This window comes from Falco biarmicus, chromosome 16 (assembly GCF_023638135.1).
Source record: "Falco biarmicus isolate bFalBia1 chromosome 16, bFalBia1.pri, whole genome shotgun sequence".
In the NCBI taxonomy this organism is placed as follows: domain Eukaryota; kingdom Metazoa; phylum Chordata; class Aves; order Falconiformes; family Falconidae; genus Falco; species Falco biarmicus.
The window spans coordinates 10081560-10107143 of NC_079303.1; the positions used below are offsets into that span (position 1 = coordinate 10081560).

Here is a 25584-nt window from a genome sequence, read left to right on the forward strand (position 1 = left end):
TTGGATTTTTTAATTTTTTTTTTTTTTTGCTGCCGTTCATGTAACAAATGAGGAAGGTGGAGCCCTTTGTGGTATCCTTTCTGGTGTAATTGTATGCCCTCCTGCTTTTGGACGTACATTTGGATTTGGGCCTCTTGAAATGGAGGCCATTGACCTAGGCAGGGCAGCCACCCCTAACCGCATCCCGAGCGGGCTGCTGCCCCTCAGGGCCGGGGCTGGCTCCCCACAGGCCCGGCACAGCCTGCCCTGCCTGCCCAGGAAGCCCGCAGTGCCCCAGGCCTGCGCACGGCCTCCGGGCCGCGGCCACCCCGCTCCCCTCAGCCCCGCACCGCGTGGGAACGGCTGCCGCCTCACGCCAGGCACTGAGGTACACCGGCCCCGCGTGGTTCCCGGCCCGCCCGGGCCCTCAGCCCCGGCACACCGGCCGCCTGCGCCCGCCGGCGCCACCGGGAAGGTGGGACCCGCCATTGCTGCGCATAGTTTATGTCAGCGGTTAGCACTTATAGCTGCAGTGAGTTCTCTAGATATAGGGTGTAACCAAATGGGCACAGAGGGTTGGTCTCAACTCAGTGCCCATTGCTCAGCTAGGACTGCACTTAGCATGGCGTGCAATGCACATCATTGATGACTGATGCCACCCATTTCCGGCAAGTCTTTGGTCTTCTGTGGAGTCCACTGAAGAAAGATTGTGATTTTTTCCTATGTTGTGGGCATTAGAGAAATGATATGATACTCTATGGTGTGACGAACGTTAGCCTAGCTCACTCTATTAATGGTCATCAATGGCTGTTTGCAGGTCTTTCTTTGATGGAGGCAAAAAAGTTAAGTTCCTATTTCCATTTCACTGAGCCTGTTAACCTGAAGAATAAAACCCTGCTGGAAAAGGCTGACCTCGACCCATCCACTGACTTTCTAGACTCTCTGGAGCATGATATCCCACAAGGTAAAGGTAGAAGAATCAACAGATGCAATGAAAGGGAAGGCAGTCTTGAGTAGTCTGGGAAATGCTGAGGTTACAGGATCAGCAAGGCATGTAGCCTCTCTAATTGCACTCTATCACATGCAGATAGGAGCTCTGACATTAAAGAAAGATCAATCCACCCCCCTTTAACAAGCATTCAGGTTGCCTGAAGTACTGGTTGCTTGTGAGAATGTAGGGGGAAAAAAAAGAACAGGAGGTAGACACAGGCTTTCTGCTGACTTTATCTGCACGGCTCTGCCAATGTCCCTCACTCCAGGTTGCAAGGTACTCAAACTCTGGGTCTTGAATTACCCTCTTTCAATTCTGCCAGTTCATGTTGGTCCTGACCCAGCGCAGACAGTGCTCTTTCTATTTCCTGACATGTTGTTCATAGCTCTGGCCAATCCCCTCATTTTGACCCGAAGCTTTTCTTGTCTTTCTTGGCTAGATCCACTCTTGAACAGTTATTGTCAGAGCAGAAGTAGGAATTCCCAAATCTATTGACTCTAGAATTGTGACCGAAGCCAAAATCATCTCTGCCCTCAATAAATACACAAAAAATTGACCGGGTTGAGTAACATGTGAGTGATGCTCCCAGCGTGCATTAGGATTCTCCCTTAAAAGACCTAAAGAACAGGACTGAGAGATTAAGGGCTGATTTTAACCTGTCTAAAAGTAACAACTCTTTTGGAATAGTTTTCTTGATTAATTGGAAACTGAACATCTGTGGTGGCTGTCAAGGGTGTAACTGTCATCAAATGTATGGGGTGTCATAATAGGAGAGCAGAGGTGTCTTACAGAATGGAAAATTGGAGGCAGAGAGAACATTTTATATGACAGCTGTGGGGTGGGAAGAAAGGAAGTTAAACCAGACTGAATAAAGGAAACAACGGTAAAAGCAGAGAGTTTAGTGCAAGATTGAGGAACCTGGAGTTTTGTAACAAAACTGTCTGCCACCCTCATCTTTATCAGTGATATCTGTGGTGATTGCAGGTTCCAGATTCTGTCCGTGTGTCTGTCTATTGGGTTATTTGTGCACTTCAAGAGTTCAGACTATGTTGCTGCTCCTCCCCTAATCATACTGTGAGTCTGTCTGGTTTTTCTTGGTGTCTCAGCTCCCAGAGACAAGTGACTGTGTAAATTAGATTTTACTTTAAAAATACATTTTTGTAAATGATTGTAGAGAAAAGTGGGAGAATGCAAACCCTGTCTCAAAAGCAAATTCAATTGGCTTATCCCCTCTAAAGTCGCCAGCTCTCTGAGCCAAACTCATGAATTTGAGTGGCCTGACTCATGATTTTTGAACATGGAGGGGTTGTGATACTGATCTGTCACCACAGTATCAGATCATGTAATGCTTCTTTCTGATCCAAGTGGCCAGCTGGCCATAATGTTGCATGCTGGGATCTGTAGGTTTTGCTGGCCATATGTCTGCATTAAAGATAAGCTTGTTTGCTCTAGTCTAAGCAGACAATCTGCTCAACTTTATGCACAATTAGATATAGCCTTTCAGCTGCTGGCAGATTGCCAGTGTGGTCCTTTCTGTTGCGTGGAGTTTGGCACCCTGGGTGGTAGCATGTCAGGATCTAGAGTTGTGGCAGTTTTACATGTGCTTGTAGGTAATGGAATGGTGAAAAAATAGCAGAAATTCCTAGCATGCCTACAGCATTTTCACTTGATGACCTAATGTTGCATAGGTATGAAATAATGGTCACCTGTCAAGCATTGACATGATGGGAAAAGTGAAAATGGAGGGGGAAGGATGATTTTACTGTCACCATAGTATCAGATCAGGCTATGCTACATTCTGCAAGGACAAATGAAAGGGGATGGGAGAAAGCCTAAGGTACTAGCATAGACTGGAAAGCTTGGGAGGAACTAAAACAGGGGATGCAGAATTCAGGTCTTTGGTGCTTTCAAAGTACAGTTCAGAAAAGCAATAAATTGACTCTGAGTTTTGTTACAGATTGCTGACTCAGATCACTTTGATATGGAGATAAGGGACACCAACAGGTTAAAAAACTGATGCAGTTAAAAACTGATGTGGGAGGGGAGGTATGTTGGAGGCAAAGGAAAAGAAAAATGTGGATAGGAAAAGTTATGAGTGGAAACAGGATTTATAAAAGAAGACTTTATTCACAAGTCATGACTCCCAGTCAATAAAGAGCTGCTTCTGGCTGAAAGCCTACCACAGTTCACTGGTGGAATAAGGGTAGGAATTAGAATTTAAAAAGCAATATAAAAGAAATACAGAAAGTTGGGAACAATTAATGATTGATATAATTTGGAATTTATATTGAGTAGAAAATGACAAGGAAGCCAGGATAACCTGCAGTAGTCCCTGACAACTATAAGGAGGACTTTTTCAACTATATTGATAGGAGAAGAAAGCATAGTAATGGTACTGGAAACTGTCACTAAATGGTGAAGGTAAAAAGGCTGATAAGAAATGTGGAAGAGCAGAAATGCTCAATTTTTTTTTCTGGTTTGTTTTGGGGAAGAATAAGGACTCACATGAAATGAAGACAATAAAATACTCTTTCAGACAGTTTTCAGACTGTTTGCTATGGGAGGGTAGTTAGACAACCTTTACTGTGTGTCAAAAAATGAAAATGGCTGAGCCAGGTAAGTTGCTGCTGAAATCATTATCTCAGGAGACTTGTGGCATACTTACGATGTTAACCTTTAATAAATCCCAGCATTGCAGAAATATTCTCCTAAACTTATCTTAATTAGTAGTTGTGATTTAGAAATCACTGAATGGGCATATTTCTGGAGAGGGTCAGAAGGGGATTCAGCTGGGACTAGTGCCAGTACTGGTATTCTTCAACTTATTTATAAATGATCTAGGAGTAAAGAATTGGTGGAGAGGCAAATAATGACAAGGGCAGGACAGCTACAGAGATCTGGTAAACTGGGCTTGCTTAAAGAAAGTACATTTTGATGTAGCTACTTGCAAAGTCACAGACCTAAGAGCAGGGACTGGAAGCCAGACTGTGAGTTGTATTCTGGAAGCTGTGGCTCTGAAAGGAAATCCAGGCACAACCCACTGAACATCAGCTCCCAGTCTGATCCTGAAACTTAAAAGGCTAATTTGATCTGTAGATTTATAAACAAGGGTGTAGCAAATAGGAACAGGGAGGTGATTTTTTTTCTGCGCATGCTGTTAGTGGAATCAGGACTGGATTACTGCACATGGCAAAACTGGAGAGTTACAGAAAAGAGCCACAAAAGGATTCAAGGGCTGGTGAGAGACATAAACAGTTCAATCTGTTTATCTTGCAGGAAAGAACATGAGAATGACTGTATTACACTGTGTAAATACTCCATGGAGTTTAAGTATTGATTATTGAAGATCTATTTAGTATAGCAGAGACAGGCGTAACAGGAATCAGCAGCTGAATATTATAGCCAGAAAAATGAAAATGAGAAACTAGGTACAAATTTTAACAGTAAAATTACTACCGGCTAACAAGGATAATGGAGGAATTCGTGTCTCTTGGTATCTTAGCATCATTCCGGATGTCTTCCTGGGAATTGTGTTTTAGCCAAAGGCAAATCTAAGTTGCTAGTCCCAGACATGAGTAACTGAGTTAAGTTTAATGTAGGAGTACAGAACAGGTGATTTCCTGATATGCCTGGCTGTAAACTTGATGACAGCCATAGAGGGTGATTTTTAGTTTGGGCTTCTTCATTGTCAGTGACATTAACGCAAAGGTGGCAATGTGCTCCTGAGACAGCGACTCTAAGCACAGGACTCTCAGTACAGCTGGCTTTACACTCTGAGCTATGACACACGAAGGCTCAAAAGAGGACTGAGGAGATTCCTGACATTGCCATGCATTGTGTAGGGTAGACTGGGGAGCTGAGACCTCTCAGATGTAATTGCTCTGGCTCTGTTATGCTGGGATTTCGTAGCGTCATTCTAAACGGGTATACAGTGGCAGGGTGGATCATAGTGGGTCTTGTCTAGTTGCTGTTTCATGATTCAGCCAGAGAAGTGCCTAGAGAGAAGATCGTTTACCATTTTGACTGCGGAAGAAGTGACAGCCACTCAGTCTGTAGCTCCGTTTCTTCACCTGAAAGTGCAGTGATTTTGAGGCATTCCTTACACAGCATTGCAGACAATGGGATTTGTGGCTGTTTCCTTGGCTGAATACTTTGGGCACTAGCCTTTCTGCAAACTTGCTGAACAGTAGCCTGGGTTAGAACACTCATAACCTCCTGTTCTCTGAGCTTCATTGGCACGCTTTTTACCGGTTTAGCAACAGCTGGTGCTTAATGGGCCCTTGAAGATAGAGAGGCTGCGTTTCTAAGTGGGAGATAATTTCCTTTGGCCACTCTCAAGGCCCATTTTGGTAGCTCCATCTTGGTTGCCCCAAAAGTCCAGGTGCTGGAAGTAAGGCGGCCAGGAGGCACGAACCTGCTTTATCTCCATGCATTAACACAGCTAATTAACTCCCTTTCGACCCACCCTCCAGGCGATTAATCCTCTATCAGCCTAGTCTCCAGCCATTTGAAGAGTCTGTGTCTGCAGAGGTATTTACAACCCCCAGCTAGCTAGCAGAGAGCAAGCCTGCCCGTTATCAGGGCTCTAAGGCAAATGGCTATCTCCCCAGTGGCCTTGCAAAATCCAGCAGTGCTATGCTGTGCTGGCCACCTACTTTCACCCAGCCTCCCTTCTCCGCTAACATTTCACAGATGTGACCTGAGCCCTCCCCTTTCATTGCTTAACAATAAGCAGCACCTCCCCAGCTCTGTGAAAACTGAGAGCAAAAGCACTTTACTTCTTAGCCTGCCAAGAGCCACACGGGGACAAGGCTTTTCAAGCTGTCTGGCTGAAATTCAAACTAAAAGACCCATAATGAATGAGAGGGTAGTGCTTCATATTAGCAAGGATAAAAAGAGGTAGCCAAAACATAGAACAAAACTCCTAGTGTGGCTCACAGCTATCCTCATTCCTGGTTAGGAGAGGTGATCTGTATGTCTGGTAAATGTGTGAAACTGAGCTACAGCATCCCATGGAGTTACCTGACATTTATAGAAGTGTTTTTGACAAACTTCATAACACAGTAGTACAGAAGGAGTAAAACAGATTAGCGTGCATCAGAACAGTCGGCTTTTGGATGTAAAAATCGAACCAGTTAGCTCAGCGGGCTATTACTTAAAGCATTGGTACCTGAAGTTCTCTGTTAAAACTGAAGTCATCCATCCCTAGAAATAGTTCCAGGCTGGCCGTAGCTGCTGCTTTCCAGCAGGGCGCACTGTGGTCCAGGCGTTGTCAGTGCTGAGCACAGAAAAGGAAACTATAGAACAGCAAAACGAGAAAGAAAAGCACCGAGAGCAGCATCAAATTGAGGAGAAGGTATGGCCTGAGTTTCCAGGCTGTGTGTGGTATATTGACCTTCTGAACTGTAGGTATGGAGAAGCTACTCTGTCCCTTCCAAGCTTAGGCAATTTCTGGAATGGTCCTGGGGCTTTTCAATAGCTTTCTTCGCACCCTTAGTGATTACAGGCATGCAATGGATGTACACAAATATGTAAGCATGTCTCCTACATCCTTCAAAAGTAGAGACACTTGTGGATAACTGGCTAGCTGAAAAAGTTCACATAGACATAGTCCAGCTGGCTGGACAAAAATGCACATCGCTCTCAGCTTATCTGAAGTAAAGCAAAATACACTGTCTTTGGCTGTCCTTGTTACACAATAACAGGAAGATTTTGGTGGGAAAAGAATGTTGCAGGTGGGAACAGAAAACTACAGAAGAGAAACTAGGGGCGGGCTTGGTATTTAGGCAACTAACCAATAATGAGCTTAACTTTTGTAATATGTATGAGCTAATTATAAGAAGGCATAAAAGGTGACTGTAAGAGACAATAAACGAAGTCTGCTGATCACTCATATTGAGCGACTGCGTCTTCCCTCCGTCGCGACAAATGGCGCCCGAACAGGGACCCTAGAGAGGGCTGAACCTGCGAGCCACGGTTCGACGGAGATTCGGGTACCGGTCCTGAACGCAGCGCAGGAGGCGGAAGGGCACAGTCCCCGCGCCCGGGAGCACCTACAGAGGGTCCCGCCGGCCACGCGTCGCCGAAGTCTCGCAAAGGCTGCAACAGCGCTGACCACGGCATGGAGAGACAAGCGACGTATGATTTGCTCAAAGGCTTTTTAGAAAAGCGGAGCATTCGGGGCATAGATTGTAAAAAGGAATTACCAGGGTTATTAGCTTATGGGGTAGCGAGGGGTCATTTTGGGAATCCAGATACGGTTTTCGAGCATGCAGAGTGGCGTAATTATGGGGACACGCTGTTTGCCGAAGTAATAGCCGACAATAAAACTGCCAAAAAACTGATGAAACCGTGGCAGGCTGTCACTAATGCCCTTTTGCAACATCGAGCCGAACAGAGAGCGGCTGCTGCTGCCTCTGGGCGGCTGGGAGTTGCAAGCGGGACTGCAGTAGCCGCACGGCAGGGGGAATCGGCTTCCCCCCCCGATTGCCCGCTGCCTCCCTCGGTGCGTACGCTGACGGTTCAGCAGGGGGCTGCGGCAAGCTGGGACCAGTCGCCCTTCCCGTCGCCGCCCTCGTTGAATCCCTCAGCCCCGCCCCCGTCGGGGAATGATGACGTAAGCGAGGAGCTAGACCGTAAAAACCCCGTAGAGAGTAGGGAATGTACGAATCCTTCTGCAGAATGCCTTCAGGTTGCCCAAAATAGGCAAAAGGTCTGGAAGCAGATAGCAGACAGTGCTATGCTTGAGGGTGAACGCGATTTTGCCGCGGGAATCGTGCATGAGGCTTTCCCGGTCACGTATTCACAGCCAGATGCGCAGGGGAATATCACGGTTTCTCTCACTAACCTAGATTGGAAATTATTAACTCAGCTACGGGCTACGGTGAGTGAGTCAGGTTTAAAAGGGGAACCCACCAGGCAAATGTTAGATTATCTTTGGGGAACTAATATCTTACTCCCGAGTGACATACGCAGTATAATGAAGTTAATCTTGAGCCAACATCAGCAGCTTCTGTTTAACGCTCATTGGCAGGCTGCTTGTCAGGAATCGGTAGCAGTGGTTAGACAGCCAGGGGACCCACTGCATGGGGTTACTTTACAGGAGCTGATGGGTTTAGGACCCTATTTTAGAACCGAAGCGCAGGCACTGATGGGACCGGATAAGGCAAAGGAAGCGATGAGGCTAGCTAGACTAGCGCTTGACCGTATAAAGGAGCCCGGGGGAATCCCTTCCTATATGGGAATCAAACAGGGAAGAGAGGAGCCATTTGGGTTATTTATTGATCGGGTAGCAAACGCCATACAGGCGGCTGGGGTGCAAGACTATCTCAAAGGCTCCATTTTAAAGCAGTGTGCCATACAGAATTGTAACCCAGCCACACGTAACATCCTAGCTATGCTACCAGGGACATGGACCATAGAAGAAGCTTTGGAAAGAATGGCACAAGTGCCAGTCGGGCCCCAGGCTATGTTAGTCGAGGCAATAAAAGAACTAGGGAGTGCTTTAAAAGAGCAGGCGCAGTCTACCCAGAGTCAGGTCTTAGCAGCCCTTGCTCCTTTGCAAGCCTTTGCTGGGCGATCAAATGACCGCGGCCCATCTCGTCTACGGTGCTTCCGTTGCGGTGCCACCGGACACGTGAGACGGGACTGCAATGCCAACTCCGTATGGTGCCGAAACTGCCGCTCGGACACTCACAATGAAGCTGCTTGTCGTCGATCGGGAAACGGGCAACCCAGCGGGAAGAGCCGCCCCGCGCTGACACAAAAAGCGGCTGCCTGCCCAGCAGCACAAAATCCTTTCCTCTCCGACCTGCAACCAGCGGAAGCCTCGGCTTGGACCTGGCAACAACAGTAGATTGTACCCTCTTGGACTCAAAGCCTACAAAACTTGCTACTGGCATACAAGGCCCAGTTTGTATACGCGGACAAGCTGTTGGAGCATTACTCATCGGGCGTTCATCAGCCACCATGTTGGGACTCAATGTTTTGGTGGGACTGATTGATAAGGACTTTCACGGAGAAATTCATATTATGGCTCAGACGCTATTTCCCCCACTCTTTATACCTAAAGGGACCAAGATAGCCCAGCTGATTCCACTACCGCATCTTGCAGGCACCCTCCAACCACTGCAAGAACAACCTCGAGGACAAGGTAACTTTGGGTCTACAGGGCAAATGGCTTTATTGACTATTGGCTTGCAACAACGACCACGGCGATCGGTCACAGTGCAGTATGGAGACCAGACTCTCTCGATTACTGCGCTGTTGGATACTGGCGCTGATGTCTCTATAATCAGTGCACACAAATGGCCGGCGCATTGGCCAACCTGTACGACCAATGCTACAGTTGCAGGAGTGGGGGGATTGACCCTCGCTCGCAAATCCCCCCTTCTGCGATGGACTATAGCTGACAAAGTTATAAACTGTTGTGTCTCAATTATTCCATTGCCTGAGGGGGTGCATGCTTTGATTGGCCGCGATATCTTGGCCCAAATGGGGATGGTCCTCACTTCAGACCTCCCTTTCTAGGGGCGGCCATTGCTTGGACTTTCCCGATCCCACTCCGATGGAAGACAGAGGAACCAGTGTGGATAGAGCAGTGGCCGTTAAAAAGGGAAAGTCTAGAACAGGCGCATGAACTGGTTAAAGAGCAGTATCAACAAGGTCATTTGCGTCTGTCAACGAGCCCCTGGAATACCCCCATCTTTGTTATCAAGAAAAAGTCTGGAAAATATCGATTGCTTCATGATCTGCGAGCGGTAAACAAACAGATGCATGATATGGGGGCCTTACAACCTGGATTACCCAACCCAGCTATGATACCGGAAGGGTGGCTTTTACTCATTGTAGATTTGAAAGACTGCTTTTTCACAATTGCTTTACATGAAGATGATCAGCGCAGATTTGCCTTTACCTTACCCGCGATCAACCGGGAGGGACCGGACCAACGCTTTGAATGGACGGTCCTCCCGCAAGGAATGAGAAATTCGCCCACCTTGTGTCAACTCTATGTTGCTGCCACACTACAACCTTTGCGACAACACTGGGCTAAGACTTTAATCTACCATTATATGGATGACATCTTGTTAGCCCAGCCAACACCCTTCTCTTTACGACAAAAACAGGTTTTAATTGAACAACTCAAGCTTAGGGGATTGGTAGTAGCACCCGAAAAGGTGCAAGAATCAAGCCCCTGGAAGTATCTGGGGTGGCGCATCACTGATACAACAATTCAGCCTCAAAAGTTGTCACTCCACTTGGATATCCAAACCCTTCACGACGCCCAACGACTGCTCGGTGATCTGCAATGGCTCCGGCCTGTAGTGGGCATCCCCAATGAACTGTTAAATCAACTACGCCCCCTGTTGAGAGGGACAGATCCTTCAACCCCAGTACAGCTTACTGAACAGCAAGAACAAACGTTACAACAAATAGCTTCAATGGTGACTGCGCGCTCCACGCATCGGCGTGTTGTAGGGTTACCCATCGATTTGACTATCTTGTGTGGCACTCAGTACCTCATGGGTGCTCTAACACAGCAAAAAATAAAAACGGGGGAGAAAGGGGAGTACTCCACCATCGTATTGGAATGGATAGCTCCCCCACTGCAACCACGACGCACAATACAAGACAAGATCTCGACGCTGACGGAGCTGATCAAGAAAGGTCGCTGTCGTATTTTACAGGTGGATGGCACTCCTCCTGGCACGATATGGGTGCCGATGAGACAGATCGACTTGGAGTGGTACTTGCAGAACTCCGAGGAACTGCAGGCTGCATTACTCCACGATGGAGCAGCAATAATAGTGAAACCACTCCCATCGCCCATCCTGTCGTGGATGGAGAACATGGGCTGGATTGTTAAGCCGAAGCGATCCAGCCAGCCTATCCCACACGCTCTCACGGCCTTTACTGATGCGGGTCGACGCTCTAGGACCGCTGCCATAACATGGAAAGATGAGCAAGGGTGGCAACACCAAATTCTACAAGCGCAGCCAAAGGATTCTCTACAGACGCTAGAACTCTATGCAGTGGTCTGGACATTTATTAGATGGAGAGATGTCCCACTGAATGTAGTCACAGATTCTCTCTATGTTGCCGGCATAGTCAGCTGGATTGAAGATGCAAGCGTGCGTGAATTAAAGAATCAACGCTTGACAGAACTACTTGTGAGCTTGCAGCTTGCAATCGCACAGAGATCGGAATCGTATGCGGTGATCCATATCCGAAGCCACCAGTGGGAAGAAGGCCTCGGAGAGGGCAATGCTCGAGCTGATCGTCTCGTCGCAATCACTACTGAACCCCCATTAGCACCACATTGTCGAGCCCGAGAAGCCCATTCGATCTTCCATCAAAATGCGAAGGGATTGGCACGAGCCTACAAACTGTCTATGGAGGAGGCTCGGGCCATTGTGAAGGCTTGCCCTATATGTAGTCACCATAACTCAGGCTTAGGGCTCGGTTGCGGGGTCAACCCGCGAGGACTACAGTCTAATGATGTTTGGCAGATGGATGTTACTCATGTTCCTGCATTCGGTCGATTGAAATATGTGCATGTTACTATAGACACCTATAGCCATATGTTATGGGCCACACCACAGCCCGGGGAAAAGGTCCGGGACGTGCGCCGGCATTTAACTAGTTGCTTTGCTGTTTTAGGGGTGCCTATTACTATTAAAACTGATAACGGTCCTGCATATGGTAGCAGACTACTCAAACGCTTTATGCAAATGTGGAATATTAAACATGTTACTGCAATCCCTCATTCTCCAACTGGACAAGCAATTGTAGAGCGGGCTAACGGGACGCTAAAACGCTATATAGAAAAGTTCAAAGAGATTCAGGATGTAAGAGAAAGGGTGGTGAAAGCCCTTTTTGTGCTTAATCATTTGTGTGTGTTTGGGGACAGTAATGAGCCGCCTATAATAAGGCACCACGCTGGCTCAGAACCCCCCAGGCCACCACACATGAAAGTACTGTATAAGGATGCAAAAACAGGACAATGGGTAGGTCCTGTGGAGGTGATTTATGTGGGGCGTGGTTATGTCTGTATTTCTACCAATTCAGGCACTATTTGGGTTCCCAGCCGTTGGGTAAAACCTGCTGTAGAGCACGCTGGAGGAGCTCGATGCGAGAACGCTGCTTTGCCAGCACTTTGCGATGGGCCCTGTTCTGGAATCTATTCGACATCTGTTCCAATCCCACACACAGAGGACCATGCATGAAAAACTCGAACTTTTGACAGCAAAGATACAATCTCATAGCAAACGGGATTATTATTATTCTTTTTTTTGATCATTATGGTAATAGTTTTAGTAGTGCTTAGATATGTAGTTTTCTTGTGTTAAAACGCTGTTATTGAAGATTGTCAACCAAGCCTATGTCGCCCAAAATAAAAACGGGGGAATTGTGGATAACTGGCTAGCTGAAAAAGTTCACATAGGCATAGTCCAGCTGGCTGGACAAAAATGCACATCGCTCTCAGCTTATCTGAAGTAAAGCAAAATACACTGTCTTTGGCTGTCCTTGTTACACAATAACAGGAAGATTTTGGTGGGAAAAGAATGTTGCAGGTGGGAACAGAAAACTACAGAAGAGAAACTAGGGGTGGGCTTGGTATTTAGGCAACTAACCAATAATGAGCTTAACTTTTGTAATATGTATGAGCTAATTATAAGAAGGCATAAAAGGTGACTGTAAGAGACAATAAACGAAGTCTGCTGATCACTCATATTGAGTGACTGCGTCTTCCCTCCGTCGCAACAGACACTCTTCATGTTTTTGGACTGAGGAGCCTTTAAAGGCTGTTAAGGCTACGCCTGCAGCGACCCAAGAGCATTGCCTGGGAGCAATACAAGATGCTGTCCCTCTTACAAGCTGGGGTGCTGCCAGCTCAGGAGTTCAAGATCAGACTGGAACCTCTCCTGCTATGTTGCCACGTGAGGACTCCAGAGCCAGCTGGTATTATAGCTTTTGACTGGCTGTCTGTGGTCTGCTTTGATTTCTGGAAAGGAGTCTGTTTTCCTTGGGCTCTGTGTCCATGGGTAATAAAGCCGTGCATTCACTGCTTTTGGGTCCTAGGTCTGTATCACCGCAGGGGTCTTGCTTAGTCAGAGACCTTGGATGAGTTTATACTGGAGCAGGGCTGCCCATCAACCGAGAGCTGTGGTGGAATCCTTCACTCTCCTGACTGCTGCAGTGAAAGGAGGAGGACAGAAGCAGAGTCTTCCGTAGCAACTTTCCAGGGACTGTATTTGAGTTTTTTCCTTCTCAGTAAAAGAAATCATGGCCCACCCTGTCTCCATTTCAGCTCCTGGTTCATTGGACATGAAAAGGAGATGAACTTCTTGCTGAACTGATGGGAAATGCAGGTGAAGCCTCTTAGAACCAGAAGTTGTAGTTTTATCACCACATCGGTCAGCCTTGGCCTAGCCCTTTCTCTAGGGAATGATGAAAAATTACTTGCAGGGGAAAGCCCAGGGCAGTCTGTATGTCACTGAAGTCACAACAAGGTCAGCTTTTGCTAGGAGTGATCTATTTCTGAGTGGCAGCTCCTGCCTGTGCAGCAGCTGGCATTGGTGCCAGCCCTGTTTATAGCTTTGCTTTGCTGTTTGCTGCCCCTTTGGCCATAGAACATTTGCAGGAAGGAAGTAATGGGCGTTGTCTTGCTTTACTGTATGCAAATGTCATATAGATTGAAATTCTGCATGCTGAATGGGTGCGTGGCTGTGTGTAGAGGGAAAAGGATGAGACAGTTCATCTATGGGTATATTTGTATGGCAGTTGTGCTGTGCAGGTTGTGCTGTGCAGAGACAGCTAAGATATCCCAGGCATTAGAAGACGCTTAGCCATCTTTAGTGTTCAGAATTAGCTTGAATATCAACACAACTGCACTGTGCTGTGTGGATACGCTCAGTGTGACAGTCTTCTCAGAAACTGGTAAGCTCTTCAGGTAATTCGGGCCAGAATTTAGTATCTAGTTTAGTATGAGAATATCAACAGTTAATAATCCATGCCATCTGTTCCTCACCCTAAGCCCTTTTAACTAGTCCTGCTAATTTGATGATGAGGTAAGAAGTACAACTGGGGGACTGACAGGGCTTGTAGCCTTGCCCCTCCTGCAGGAGAGAGAATTGGATGTCCTCTAAGCATTCGATGGGTTTTGAATCCCAGCATCGACTGCTTTGTGTTCTCTCAGAATTCAGAGATCGATGTGAGGTTCTTTGCCCCTAATCCAGCCCCCGTTCATCATTATCACCTCCTCAAAGTGGCCAGTGCTTTGTTATCAGGAGAGGCAAAATCTTACAAGGTGGCCATAATCTCCTCTGAGAGTCAGACAGATACTCTCCGTGGGTAAGAAAGTGACAGTGACTGAAAGCTCTAGGGGGAAGCAGGCTAGAACAAAGCTGTCCATTGCATCCTTTCATCAAACTGTTAATCTTTCTTTCAAAGACATCACATTTGTTTGGTGACAAAAGCCCCAAAGAAGCTGAATTGAGCCTGAAATCCTGTAGCAAGATTTAGAGGAAGCGTCTTTCATTCAGAGCAGGGAGGGGCGAGAGTCCTTCTTTTTCTTCCTACCAACCAATGGGCTCACAGAAGCCCACGAAGGTGACGGATTAATGCAGGGGCTCCCCAGGTAGATGCTACGTGACTCATGCCACGCTCCAAAAACGATTCCACAGCGACCAGCTGAACAAGAAATACAGAGTGTGACAAGATCCAGCATAAACTTGTGCTTTGGAAGGAGGGTGCTTTGCCTCTCTGAGAGATTTGTAAATTTACTACAGAAGACCCAAGATACAATGATCAGTATTACAGTTGTCAGAATCCAAATAGCACAGATTTTAACCAGTTTTTCTACTCCTAAGTTTTGATTGTATATTGTCTTGCTGTTTCCTCTAGTGCACAGCCCTGTTCCAAATCTTTGTTCTGGATGCTTTCTGTGCAAAGTCTGCATCTTTTTCTCAAGGACAACAACAAAAGTTAAAAGGATTCTAGCTCTATTCTAATTATCAGGTGGATTTAGGACTTAAGGGCAAACTAACTGGGCTATAAGGGAGGCTGTAATTTGATGTGTGTTACTTCTGTGCTAGCTTTTTCAGTCTTTCCCATCCTTTGCTGCTCATTTATGTCTGTGTATTGTCCCTTCTTTTGTGTTGGCATTGCTGGCTGTGCAGCCAGATTTCAGCTGGAAAAATAACTTTATTTTTGGCTAAACTATTTTTCAGCCAGATCGTTCCCTGACCTGGTTCACTGAGCAGTAAATAAACACTTTTGTGGTCTCTGTGATGGAAGAGTGATGAGGAGGGGAATAAGGGTTTGGGGGCAGAGCCTGCTTAACCGGATTAAGCAGCACTGTTGTCAGATGTCTAAGTACGGCCTCATTTCAGCCAGTACTTGGAGGCTTCTGAATACTGTGCTCCTGGGACAACATTGCAATGCCTGGGTCTTCCTTGTCAGCAGGAAACAGGTACTTTGTGCGTAAATGGAAGGCCCAGGGCTGTCTTAATCATTTGTGCTGCAGAGGCATCCCCAGTGGGGGAGGATAATGGAGAGAAAAACCCTCTGAAGCGAGACCATTTTACTTTGAGGTTTGGGCATGGTTGTATTTGTGTGTCAAAGATGTGGCAGGCATTAGGACCACGCAAGAGCCACTTGGAAGCATCTGACTGTTTGTAAACTGTGCTTTCCTGGCTCTGGAGGCTTTTAAAAATAGTACCGAACCTGCAACCAGTCTGTGTTTTTGTTTAATTATTATGAAATAGTTATATGGGGAATTGGAAATATTGACAGCAGTGTTAACGTATGGGGTGCAAGTGGTGTGTCAAGCAAATGAAAGAGATTTAGTTTGTAGCCAGTAAGTGGCATGAAGGAGTCTGAGCCCCACATATAAGAGCGTTTGGATGTGTGTCCTTATGGCTGGTAGGCTGTGCCTCAAATGTCTGTGCAGCAAAATTTCCTTACAGCTGCTCTGCTTTGCAATTTGTCTTTGTTTCCTATCGACAGCAAATTAGAAGTAGGAAGCTCTTTGCAGTGCTAGATTTTCTGTTGGAGGGAAATGGAAGCTAAATCCCATGGGTGTAGTGTAGCTTTGTCAGAGCTAAGTGCCTGGGGTCACGCAGCCAAGCAGTGGCTGCTTTTGCAAAGGGAAGCGGTTATGTTACCCCTCTGTGGGTGTTAATATTTGTGCTATAACTCCATACTTCACCCTCACTCAGAACTGAACTGCAGCAAGGTAGGTTATAACCTGCTCATGTGGCAGCATATTGCGTTAATGGTAAGAGCAACCATGCTGACGCTGCTTTTCCCTTGAGACATTTTCTCCTTTGAAGAGGAATTGATAATGTCACTTTTATGACCCTCTGTGAGCTTTTGCGACATGGAGCCTCTCTATCAGCCTGTCTAGCTCTTAAAGCTGTTTCTTCTCAAGCTTGTACTGAAACGAGGCATTGCTGAATCACCTCCGAAGCAGCAATGTTATGAGAGGTCATACTGAAAGTGGACCAGTTCCCACAGGAAAGTTCTGCAAACAACCTTCTTAAAAGGCTTTTGTTTAAAAGCTAATGTCTCACGCACACTGTTGCCTCTGTGAGTTAGAAGATTCAGCCCATAGCTGAGACAGACATGGGGGATGAGACAGGGATTTCTATTGGCAACTGGAAAGGAAGAAGAAGCTGAGAAGTAGGCTGACTTTTGAAATTCAGCTCTGGTGTCCTGGCAGCTGTTGAAGTGCCATAAAAAAGGCAGTGGTTTAACACTGGGTGAGCATCAGAATCTTCAAAGCACTTTCCTGTTTGGGAAAGATGTAAGGAACTCCTCAGAATTCCTGTCTGCGTTTGGAGGGGTGGAGGCTGCAGCCTGCTCTAAAGAGGGAATAGGAAGCTCCAGATCTTCATCCAGCGGATATTTTTCCCATGCTCTTTCCTCCCACACAGCAGCTCCCTCCCTTCCCTTCTGGAGCAGCAACAGGCAATAGTTTCAACACAGACAGTGCTTGGCTTCCTTAGGTTTGCTGGGTGCAGCTTCAGAATTAATTTGCTCTTTTAAAAAAATGTATTTTGAAGAATGGAAATCTTACCAGAGCGGTGTTACTGTTAGAAATCTCTGGTGTGAGAGCAATGACCTCTGGTTCCCTGTACCTTAGCAAGCATGATGAGTGAAGTTAACTCTGCTGTCTGATTTAGGGATAACATAGGCTACAGCTCACACGTAGATGCAAGTAAAAATCAGTATTTAACTCTAGGAAAGCCAGCTTTTACTTGCTGTCTCTTAGTTCTATTTGTATTCCCTCCAATGCAAATAATAGTTCGTAAATTTTTTTTCCTGACAACTTTTATCTAGGAGTCTTGGTGTACCTTACAGACTGATACTCTGAGTTTCTCAGCCTCCCAGCAAGAGACATGTTGTCTGACACAGGGGCAATGAACAGTACGGGGACTGCCATGGGGTATTCTGAGCCAATATTAGAAAGGATTTGAACCCAGCATCCCACTCCTGCATTTTTATAGTAATAGAGACCTACAGCTACCTATGCAATGATTTTACTCCAAGAACCATTTGTAATAGCAGGGAGGTTTAAAAGAAAAGAAAAAGGATAAAAGAAAAAAAAAAGGATAAAAACAGCATTTCATTTTTGCAGTTCTCAGCTCTTTTTATATTTTATTATGAAATGCATTTCTAAGGCATTTTCTTGAAGGAGGAAAGAAGGCATATTCATTTTAAGCTATTATTTCGTGCTGTTCATTAGCTTCTGATTAAAGTACTTTTAGAGTGGTTTATGACATCATTATTTCAAACTCCTACAAGAAAGGTGGGCCTGAAAAAGCATTTTTTATTAATATAGTGAGATTTGAGCTGTGATGGAAGAGAACACAATTGTCTTGAAGCTTTCAAGGAGAATAACTTGCTCCGTGTCTCATGAGTTCAAATAATTTTGTCTTCTGGACCATCTCCTCAAATGCTGCTAACGTGGTGAGGTATGGGAAAAAACACTGAGATAATGGGCTCTAAAAGGACCAAAATAAGTGGTTAGGTTTCACAACTTTAATGTGCTGCCTCCTTAGAAGGCAAACACCAGCACTGTGTATCAGTGCAGTTTCTGAATTGATTTTGTCTGTTGCAAAGGTCCAGCCTGGAAAAGTATACTGAATAGATCACCTTTGATTGCTGTGTTAGAAATATGTCCCCAGTGATGTGGTTAGTAAAAGGTAGAAGGTGGCATGGCTGCTGCTTTTTTGGCTCTGCAGAATAAAGAGCAGCTCTATGACTAATTCTTGCTGAAAACAGGATCTGAGTGAAAATGACATTACAGTTTCAGACAGTTTCATGTAATTTTTTTCCTGTCTTCAACGAGTGTTGTGTCAGTCCAGGTGGGATTGCCCTGAAGTAACCTGCTTGTTTTGTTTAGGTCCTTATTTCACAGGAAGACTTATGCAGCATCAGCAAAACTTTATTGTCCCTATTTGCATAGAATTAGATGCAGAATCAAGTATCAGAGAAGAGCTAGAAAGCTGTAACAATTTAATATTCCCCAAAGGTCTCACATTTATGAAATGACAAATCTGAGCCCTTTGGGAGTTTGCAGCTTGGACAGACAGTGGGGAAATGAAACAGCTGCACATCACAGCCTTTGGAGATCAAGCATAAAAGTGAATGGAGCTGTCTTCAATTACTTCTGTCCATTTCTGCCAGGTGTGAAGGTACATGGGATGTTCCTTTGATCAGCAGAGTTAACTGCTGATGAATACTCTGCAGAGATAGATAAGCCTGTGTGACACTATGGATCCACGTACTGTATTGCCCCAGAGCATAGATAAGGGGATTAAATCAAGTTGAACTGTATTTACTCTAGCTTTTCTCTGAATTTGTCCAGCAAAAAGGAGTCTGAATCCAGATATAGTTCATGAGAGCATTAATATACATGTTTTCCTTCTCACCTTTCCCACTTGTCATGCTCCAGGCATTTCTTTTTGTTCTTTGTAAATAGTTTTGGGCAGAGGATTCATCTGTGTACATGAACATATATATACACACACACACACACAACCCAGGCTGCTGGATGCTTCCAGTATGTTGGGAGACATTTAGCAAACCAGATAATCCCTAGAGGCTCTCACCACCCAGCAAGGCAAGGCACAGTCCTATTCGTGACAGACTTGCTTCTCAGAGGACTGGTCCTAAATCAAAGACAATGAGAGTTCCTCGTTCCATTAGCTTTTTGTCAGAGAAACTCTTTCAAAAGTTTACAGTCACCCCCCTGCAAACCAATGTGTAAAGCCGCAGCAAGAACCACCAGTACGTGATAAAGGGCTTGCAGATCATTTCTGCAAGCGCAAGCTGCAAGAACCCTGCACTGAAAGCAGAGTCGGTGTTCAAAGGAGAAATGGAAGAAGTTATTTGTCACATATTCAGACCTATTTGCTTGCCACTTGTTGCTCAACTCCCCTATGCATAGTCTAGCTACCGCCACGAGCAAATGGTGAAAATTTTTAGAGGCAAAGTTCAATAAACTGTTTGAAAGCTTGTCCTTTGACAGCAGATGGCTGTAGTGCTTCAGCCACTGGATGATCTGGCTCGTCATGAAACGTTCTTCACCTGGGTTTCCATGCTATCCAAGTAGTGAAGTTTCTTAAGAACATGCAGATTTTGTCAGAGACCCAGTCAGTTAGAATTTGTAATCCCAGTGGCTGAACCATTAATATGTGGTTTTACTCCAGCTATGACCAAGGTCCAGTTCAGTTTGTGTCCACATGAGTAGCACTGGAGAGACTGCATGGGAGACTGGGGTTGCCTTGTCTGTGAAACCACTGTGTGTGAAGACACTAGCTCATGCTCTAACTAGGACGTGTGCAAGGAATGTCACAGTGCAAGGAAGATGGCACACACCTGTACTGATCCTGCTCTGTATGAAGTAGCGCTTTGCTTTACCGAGATTCCAGCTGTTTCTCTTTAGTGGCAACATGGAGCTGAGTGAGTCAGAAGTAAGCTCTCCGGTATGGAAATCTCCCGAGTCCTTAAAAGAATGTGAATGTCTCTTTTGTACTTCTATCCTGCAGCCAGAGTCACTTTGTTAGAAAGTTCAGTGACTGCCATGGAAGGCAGGTGTTGCTGTCCATTTAGTTCCATGTTTGCACGTAACTGAAGAGGGTACTTTGAAAGGTAACAGATCAAAGACGACACGGTGCATATTATGATATAACCAACCTGTGGAACTTGCTACTGAAGGAGACAGGGGAAACAGTGGTGCCCAAGAAACTTTTGAAAAGTACAGAAATACAAAGAGAAGAGGGAGGTAACAGGTGAGCAGCAGAACTCACGACACCTGGTTTTACAGGGCTTTGAATTGCGGTGTTCCTTTCTGATTCTGCAGCCACCATATATATTGTTTCCTCTCAACCTCCCCCCCCCCCCACATCGAGCCCTCAACTACTGCAGTTTGCCATGAACTGCTTCAGAGACTACATGTACCGCAAGTGAGTGTGCAAGAGCCCAAAGCTACAAGCACTGATTGCCCAGATAGCTGCTGCCGGGCGAGCCAAACAGCCTGTGCTTCCCCACAGCTGCTGGCAGATAAACAAATAGCTTCAGGAGCTGCAGGCGACCCTTGGGCCGTGTCCTGTGGAGACCTGTTGTAGGAACCTGTGGTGTTAAAACACTTCAACCCTTTGTCGGATGCCACTAAAATTGGCCAAGAGTCAGAAGTGAGTGGGAAGGGGAGGACTGGCAGCTGACAGCAATCACAGAAGCCCTTCCCCAGGCTAACCATGACATAAGTAAGCATGAGTCACAGCATAAATTGATGAGCCTAAAATTATCTACAAGGATGAATACCGTCTAACTGTCCCAACACATTATGGGCTTTCTGCTTACTCTGGAATTGGCAGATTTTGACTTTGGGTGCAGACAGCCTGACCGCTTGACTCCAGGCCCGTAGTAGTATGACAGCTCCAACTGCACTTTTTTATTTGGGCCTGCTGCTTTTGCTTTTAGATGAAGATTCAGCAGGAACCTTCTTCCTTACATTGTAGCCTCTAGGCGTTACTGATTTGGTGCTGAAGCTGGTATTTTCTTCTTTTGGCAGCTCCTTGCCCTCTGGCATTGAATCCAGGCTGATGCTCCAGCCCCCTCCCCTCCTGTGTTGTTCCCAGGCTGTTGTGTCAGATGCAAAACAAACACTCAGTGGCTCAGAGCTCCTTGCATCCAGGAGAAATTGCATTTTCACACTGGCTCTGAACCTCCTCCGCAGAGCCAAAGCAAAATCAATGCGGAAACTAATCCCTTTGCCCCTACCACGCACATCCTCTTCAATGATGGAGCCAGGAAAGACTGAAGAGAATTAACCTTTTCTGCAAAATTCTCTGAGCTAAGAAATACCCTGCTTTTCGTGCTCTCTTCCTCTTTCCCAGTTGCTGCATCAGGGAAACCAGTCTTCTCTGGAGCTGAAGTGTCTTCTTCCTCTTCTCACTACTAATGCTACAAGTTTATTTTAAAAATAAATTCCATACTATGCAGGATTGCTATAGCTAGTCTTGGCTCTCTATAGCTAGTAGCTAGACCAAGTAGGTGGCAGCTTGGTAGAGTAACTGCTGCCCGCTCAGAAGCATCCAAGAATAGCTCTAGCCTCTCCTAGGGATCAAGTATACAAGTCTGGAGCTCCAGGGGTCCCTTCCTGTGGCGCATATGGCGTTACTATCATAGCCATGGAATATGCTACTCTGTGAAGCTAGACACAGACATCTGGAATTGAGGGCAGCCTGTAACGCTGAACTGACAAAAGATAAAAAGGTATCAAGGTTTCTGGTCTCCCTCACTTCCCTTTTCTCAGGTGTCACAAACTCCAGTGCAGCCTTGTGCACTGTTAACTGGTCAGGCAGAACGCACTGCAGCCCCCCTCTCAGCTTAGGGACAGCTTGCTCCAGGAATGCTGCCTCTTTCTCCCTTCCAGGGACTGCACTTGTGACATACTGACAAATGGCATTTTCTTGCACAGGCTCCTGGACTGTCCAGCTAGAGAAGGGAGGCACTGTGGTGGTGCTGCGGAGCCTGCTGCGGCTGGGACTGATGTTCTACCACGTCCCAATGACCGAGCAGTACGGCTATGTCTGCTTCGGCACTGGCGAGAAGAACTTGGATCTGCCCTTCATGCTGTGACTCGCCTGTCTGGGATGAGGGCTCGAGAACATTTAGATTTTATACTTAGGAGACTTTTGTTTACCGCTTGTTCTAATAAATATGTGAAACCTCTGCACTTTGAGCAAGATTCTTTTGTGCCTGGATTCTGGCCCCAGTTCTTTTCTTAGGACTTTGCTGTGTGCGATCCTCTTTCAGCTCCAGGTTGAATTCCCTGTTATGTGTCACTGAAGATCCTTTAGATACTGACAGATGGCATTTTCTTCCACGATGGGTGAAGCCCCAGGTTAGAAATCAAACCTAGGCCATCTGGTTACACGTGCTTACACAACCATGACACTTCCTTGACACCATGCTTACACAAAAACTAATTTGGAGACAGCATGAATGAATGCCTACTATCACCCATGAACGACAAACAGAACAGGGCTGCACTCAGAGTAGAAAGCTCATGCATACTGTAAGGGATCTGTACTAAACCCTGAGCTCAAGAAAGGCATATTGAAGAAAGTATTTTGTTTTTCAAATGTTAGGTTTCATGAAAATTAGAGAGGGCTTTCCAGCTCATGGCACTAAACTGTAGAAAACATTAACTGTGGGCATCACCCGGTCTTTTGCAAAATGTGCTCATTCAGGTTCATCTCAAGGCAGTGGTTTAATCCAGTGACTTTTCCATTAGTAAAGCTCATTGAGCAGAGCTACCTAGGCTAGAAGACATAGTAACTTCCGTATGCAGGAGAAGAAAGAAAAATCTTTTCCCTTCTGAAGGCCTGTAGGTTTCAAAGCTTCATAAAATAGACGGTCAGCCAGAGATTTTATCTCAGTATAGTTAATGAAGTCTTAGCTCTGCCTCCCAAAGAAAAAAGATCTTGGCCAGCTCAAGGGGCTGAATGTAGGGCTTCCATTTCACAAAGTAAGGCTAAGAAGAGGCATTATAACTTGGTTTCCTGGGTAAAACGTGTTTATCCGTACTCTCTGTTCCTGTCCATGCTGATAGGTCCATGCAGATGATTCTGATGAAAGCAGTACAAGGTTAAGTGGCATAGTCGTATATAAATAAGCTGTGTTGATCTGTAGCCCCCAGACAAATATCAAAGAAACGGAGCCAAAGCCATAATGACCCTGATAAATGTAATGACCTTTTCATACCAGGCCCATAAGTAGCACGTCTCAAGTAGCAGTGGTCAGTAGGTGCAAGGTACATGCATGTACTACTATACAAGGAGAGAAATGGTGCCACCTTTTAGTTAGAGCGTGGAAAATTACGCGCATCCATCAGGCCCAAACTATCCCAGGAAGCAGCCGTACCACCGATATGGACGACTTAAGGCAAATGTATTTCCATGGGGAAAAAATCACAGGCCAAGTCATCAAGGATGTCAACATTCTGTATTTCCTAGATCCAGGAGTGAAGCACGAGCCAGAAATCCTTAAGGGGACGTGTAAGATACACACGTCTGTTTACCACTGCCATAGGTGTTCTGCTGCAAATTATGGATAGGACAGATAATTAAAAAAATTAATTTCGGTAGCCATAACAATTTCTGTTACTGCCAAGGAAATACAGTTCTGCAGGAGACTTTTTCTTCCATTAGTGTCACAGGTATAAAAGCCCAAATGAGGCAGATCTGAGTTGAAACACAGGTTAATGGGGAATCACCATTCATTGTTGGAAAAAGCGGGAAACATGCTTTTCCAAACCCAGTCGTGAACCACGATGAAACAAAAGCCTTCAGATCCTTTCCAGCTTTGAGGTAAAAGTCTTTGCCCCTCCTTTCTCCAAATCATTCTGCACACTGGACTTTGCTTTGCTAAATCTTGTATTCTGCTAGAGGAGCAGGTTGCAGCTCATTCACTGGAGACAGTATAGAGTACTAATGACAGTTTTGGCGTAAGAAAATTGGGGATACTGACAACCTTGCAAAAAAAGCAGAGCAGTGGGGAACAGCTGTGCTTACTGACTATGCCAGTTCTGTCCATTACTGGTTTAAACAGAGAGGCTTGTGTGTATGTTTGACATTATCCTTCAGCAAAGGGCTGGCAGAGGTTTTTTGCACCACTTAGGGCCCCTCTTCCAGATAAGCTTTGCAGATCTGACGGACCAGCGGGTCAGATACCTGTCAAAAAAACACAAATGCATTTCAGCTTGAGAGTGATCACAGAGAAGAGGTTCCAACTGAAGCAGGAGCAGGCACTGTAGCCTTTGCCTCCGCACATGCCTCTTTATAAAAGGAATAACCATGAGCAGAGCCCCCTCAATTCAGAAGGGGCCACTGGAAAGGAATCTTTCTTTGTTTTGGAACTTCTGAGCTGCACCTCTGCACTGAACCCCCTGGCACCTGCTTGACTTCCAGTCTTACAAATCAGGTGTAGTCTCCAGGCTGCTGGCAAGTTGTCCACCTGTAGTGAAACTGGAGTGCCAAACCCCTTCATTGCAACTAAGCCCACGACTGAATGCATCCAGCCTCTATGGGAGGTGCTATTTCAACAGCTGGCCTCAATAAGGTAAACGAATTACAAAGGCTAAACTCTGTGAGAAATAAAGTCTCTAAAAAAGGGTTAGTTTACTTCTGGTGGATAATCGGTTATTTCTTCTGCATGTGATGGGTTTCTGGCCTAGTCTTGTATTTTCATGCATTCAGCTTTGCTTTAGTGTTCTCTGTACAATACTACTGCAGCTTGCTGGTGCGGGAAGTCAGAACCTACAGTGTAAGAGGTACTAGAATGGAATTATCATCACAAAACTACAAATCTCTGTGAAGAGCAATGTCTGGCAAATATCCTCTGTTTTTTACCATTTGAAGTTTTAGGCTTGGCTTTGCAAACAGGCAGGGGATTTCAGATCCAGAATCAGTTACTGGAAATCTTACCCTGTGGCTGGGTGGCCCAGAGTTTTGTTAGGCTTTAAATCTTTTGTATCAGTAGAGAGGGGAAGAGAGGTCCTTAGAGAAAGAGGAGTCTTTTCAGACAATAAAGATCCAAAGTAAAACCCTAGCATAATCTGCACAAACAATGCTCTAACAAATTAGAATTTGGAACCGACTGATAAACTTTGTCCAGCAATGTTTGCATGCCTCTGGTTGAGTAATCCCATGGTCTTAATGTAACCTCAGTCAGTCATCCTCTCCCCAAACAGCTTTGTTACCTTCTATTTTGCATCATGCAAATTTGAGATATTAGGAACTTTGGACAGAGACCATGTAGTGCATTTGTTTGAAGGCATTTGGCACATTCCTGAGAACTACAAAGCAAGCTTGCTATGCCAGGCAGCCGCAGACTATGTAACAGCAAGCCCGTTTTCCTAGCACTTTTCTTCCTCAGCAATCCTGAACAGCACAAATTGAAAAAAGAATCATATTTGGAAGTACCTGCTACTGAAACGAAGCCACTTCCAAAAGGCTTTGCTTTTGCTTTGAGAAGTTTATGTTAGTTAACTAAACACCTAGAAGCAACAGCAGGAGGGATCTGGGAAAAGGTATCGA

General features: G+C 45.7%; 1 protein-coding gene across 1 annotated transcript; it reads left to right on the forward strand.

Annotated features, from left to right (window-relative positions):
* The first annotated feature begins 37 nt into the window (after positions 1-37).
* On the forward strand, positions 38-22123 carry LOC130159638 (radial spoke head protein 9 homolog). The gene is made up of 2 exons (XM_056361454.1): positions 38-943; positions 21963-22123. The coding sequence occupies exons 1-2, from the start codon at positions 727-729 to the stop codon at positions 22121-22123; spliced, it is 378 nt and encodes a 125-aa protein (XP_056217429.1). The 5' UTR covers positions 38-726.
* Positions 22124-25584: the final 3461 nt, after the last annotated feature.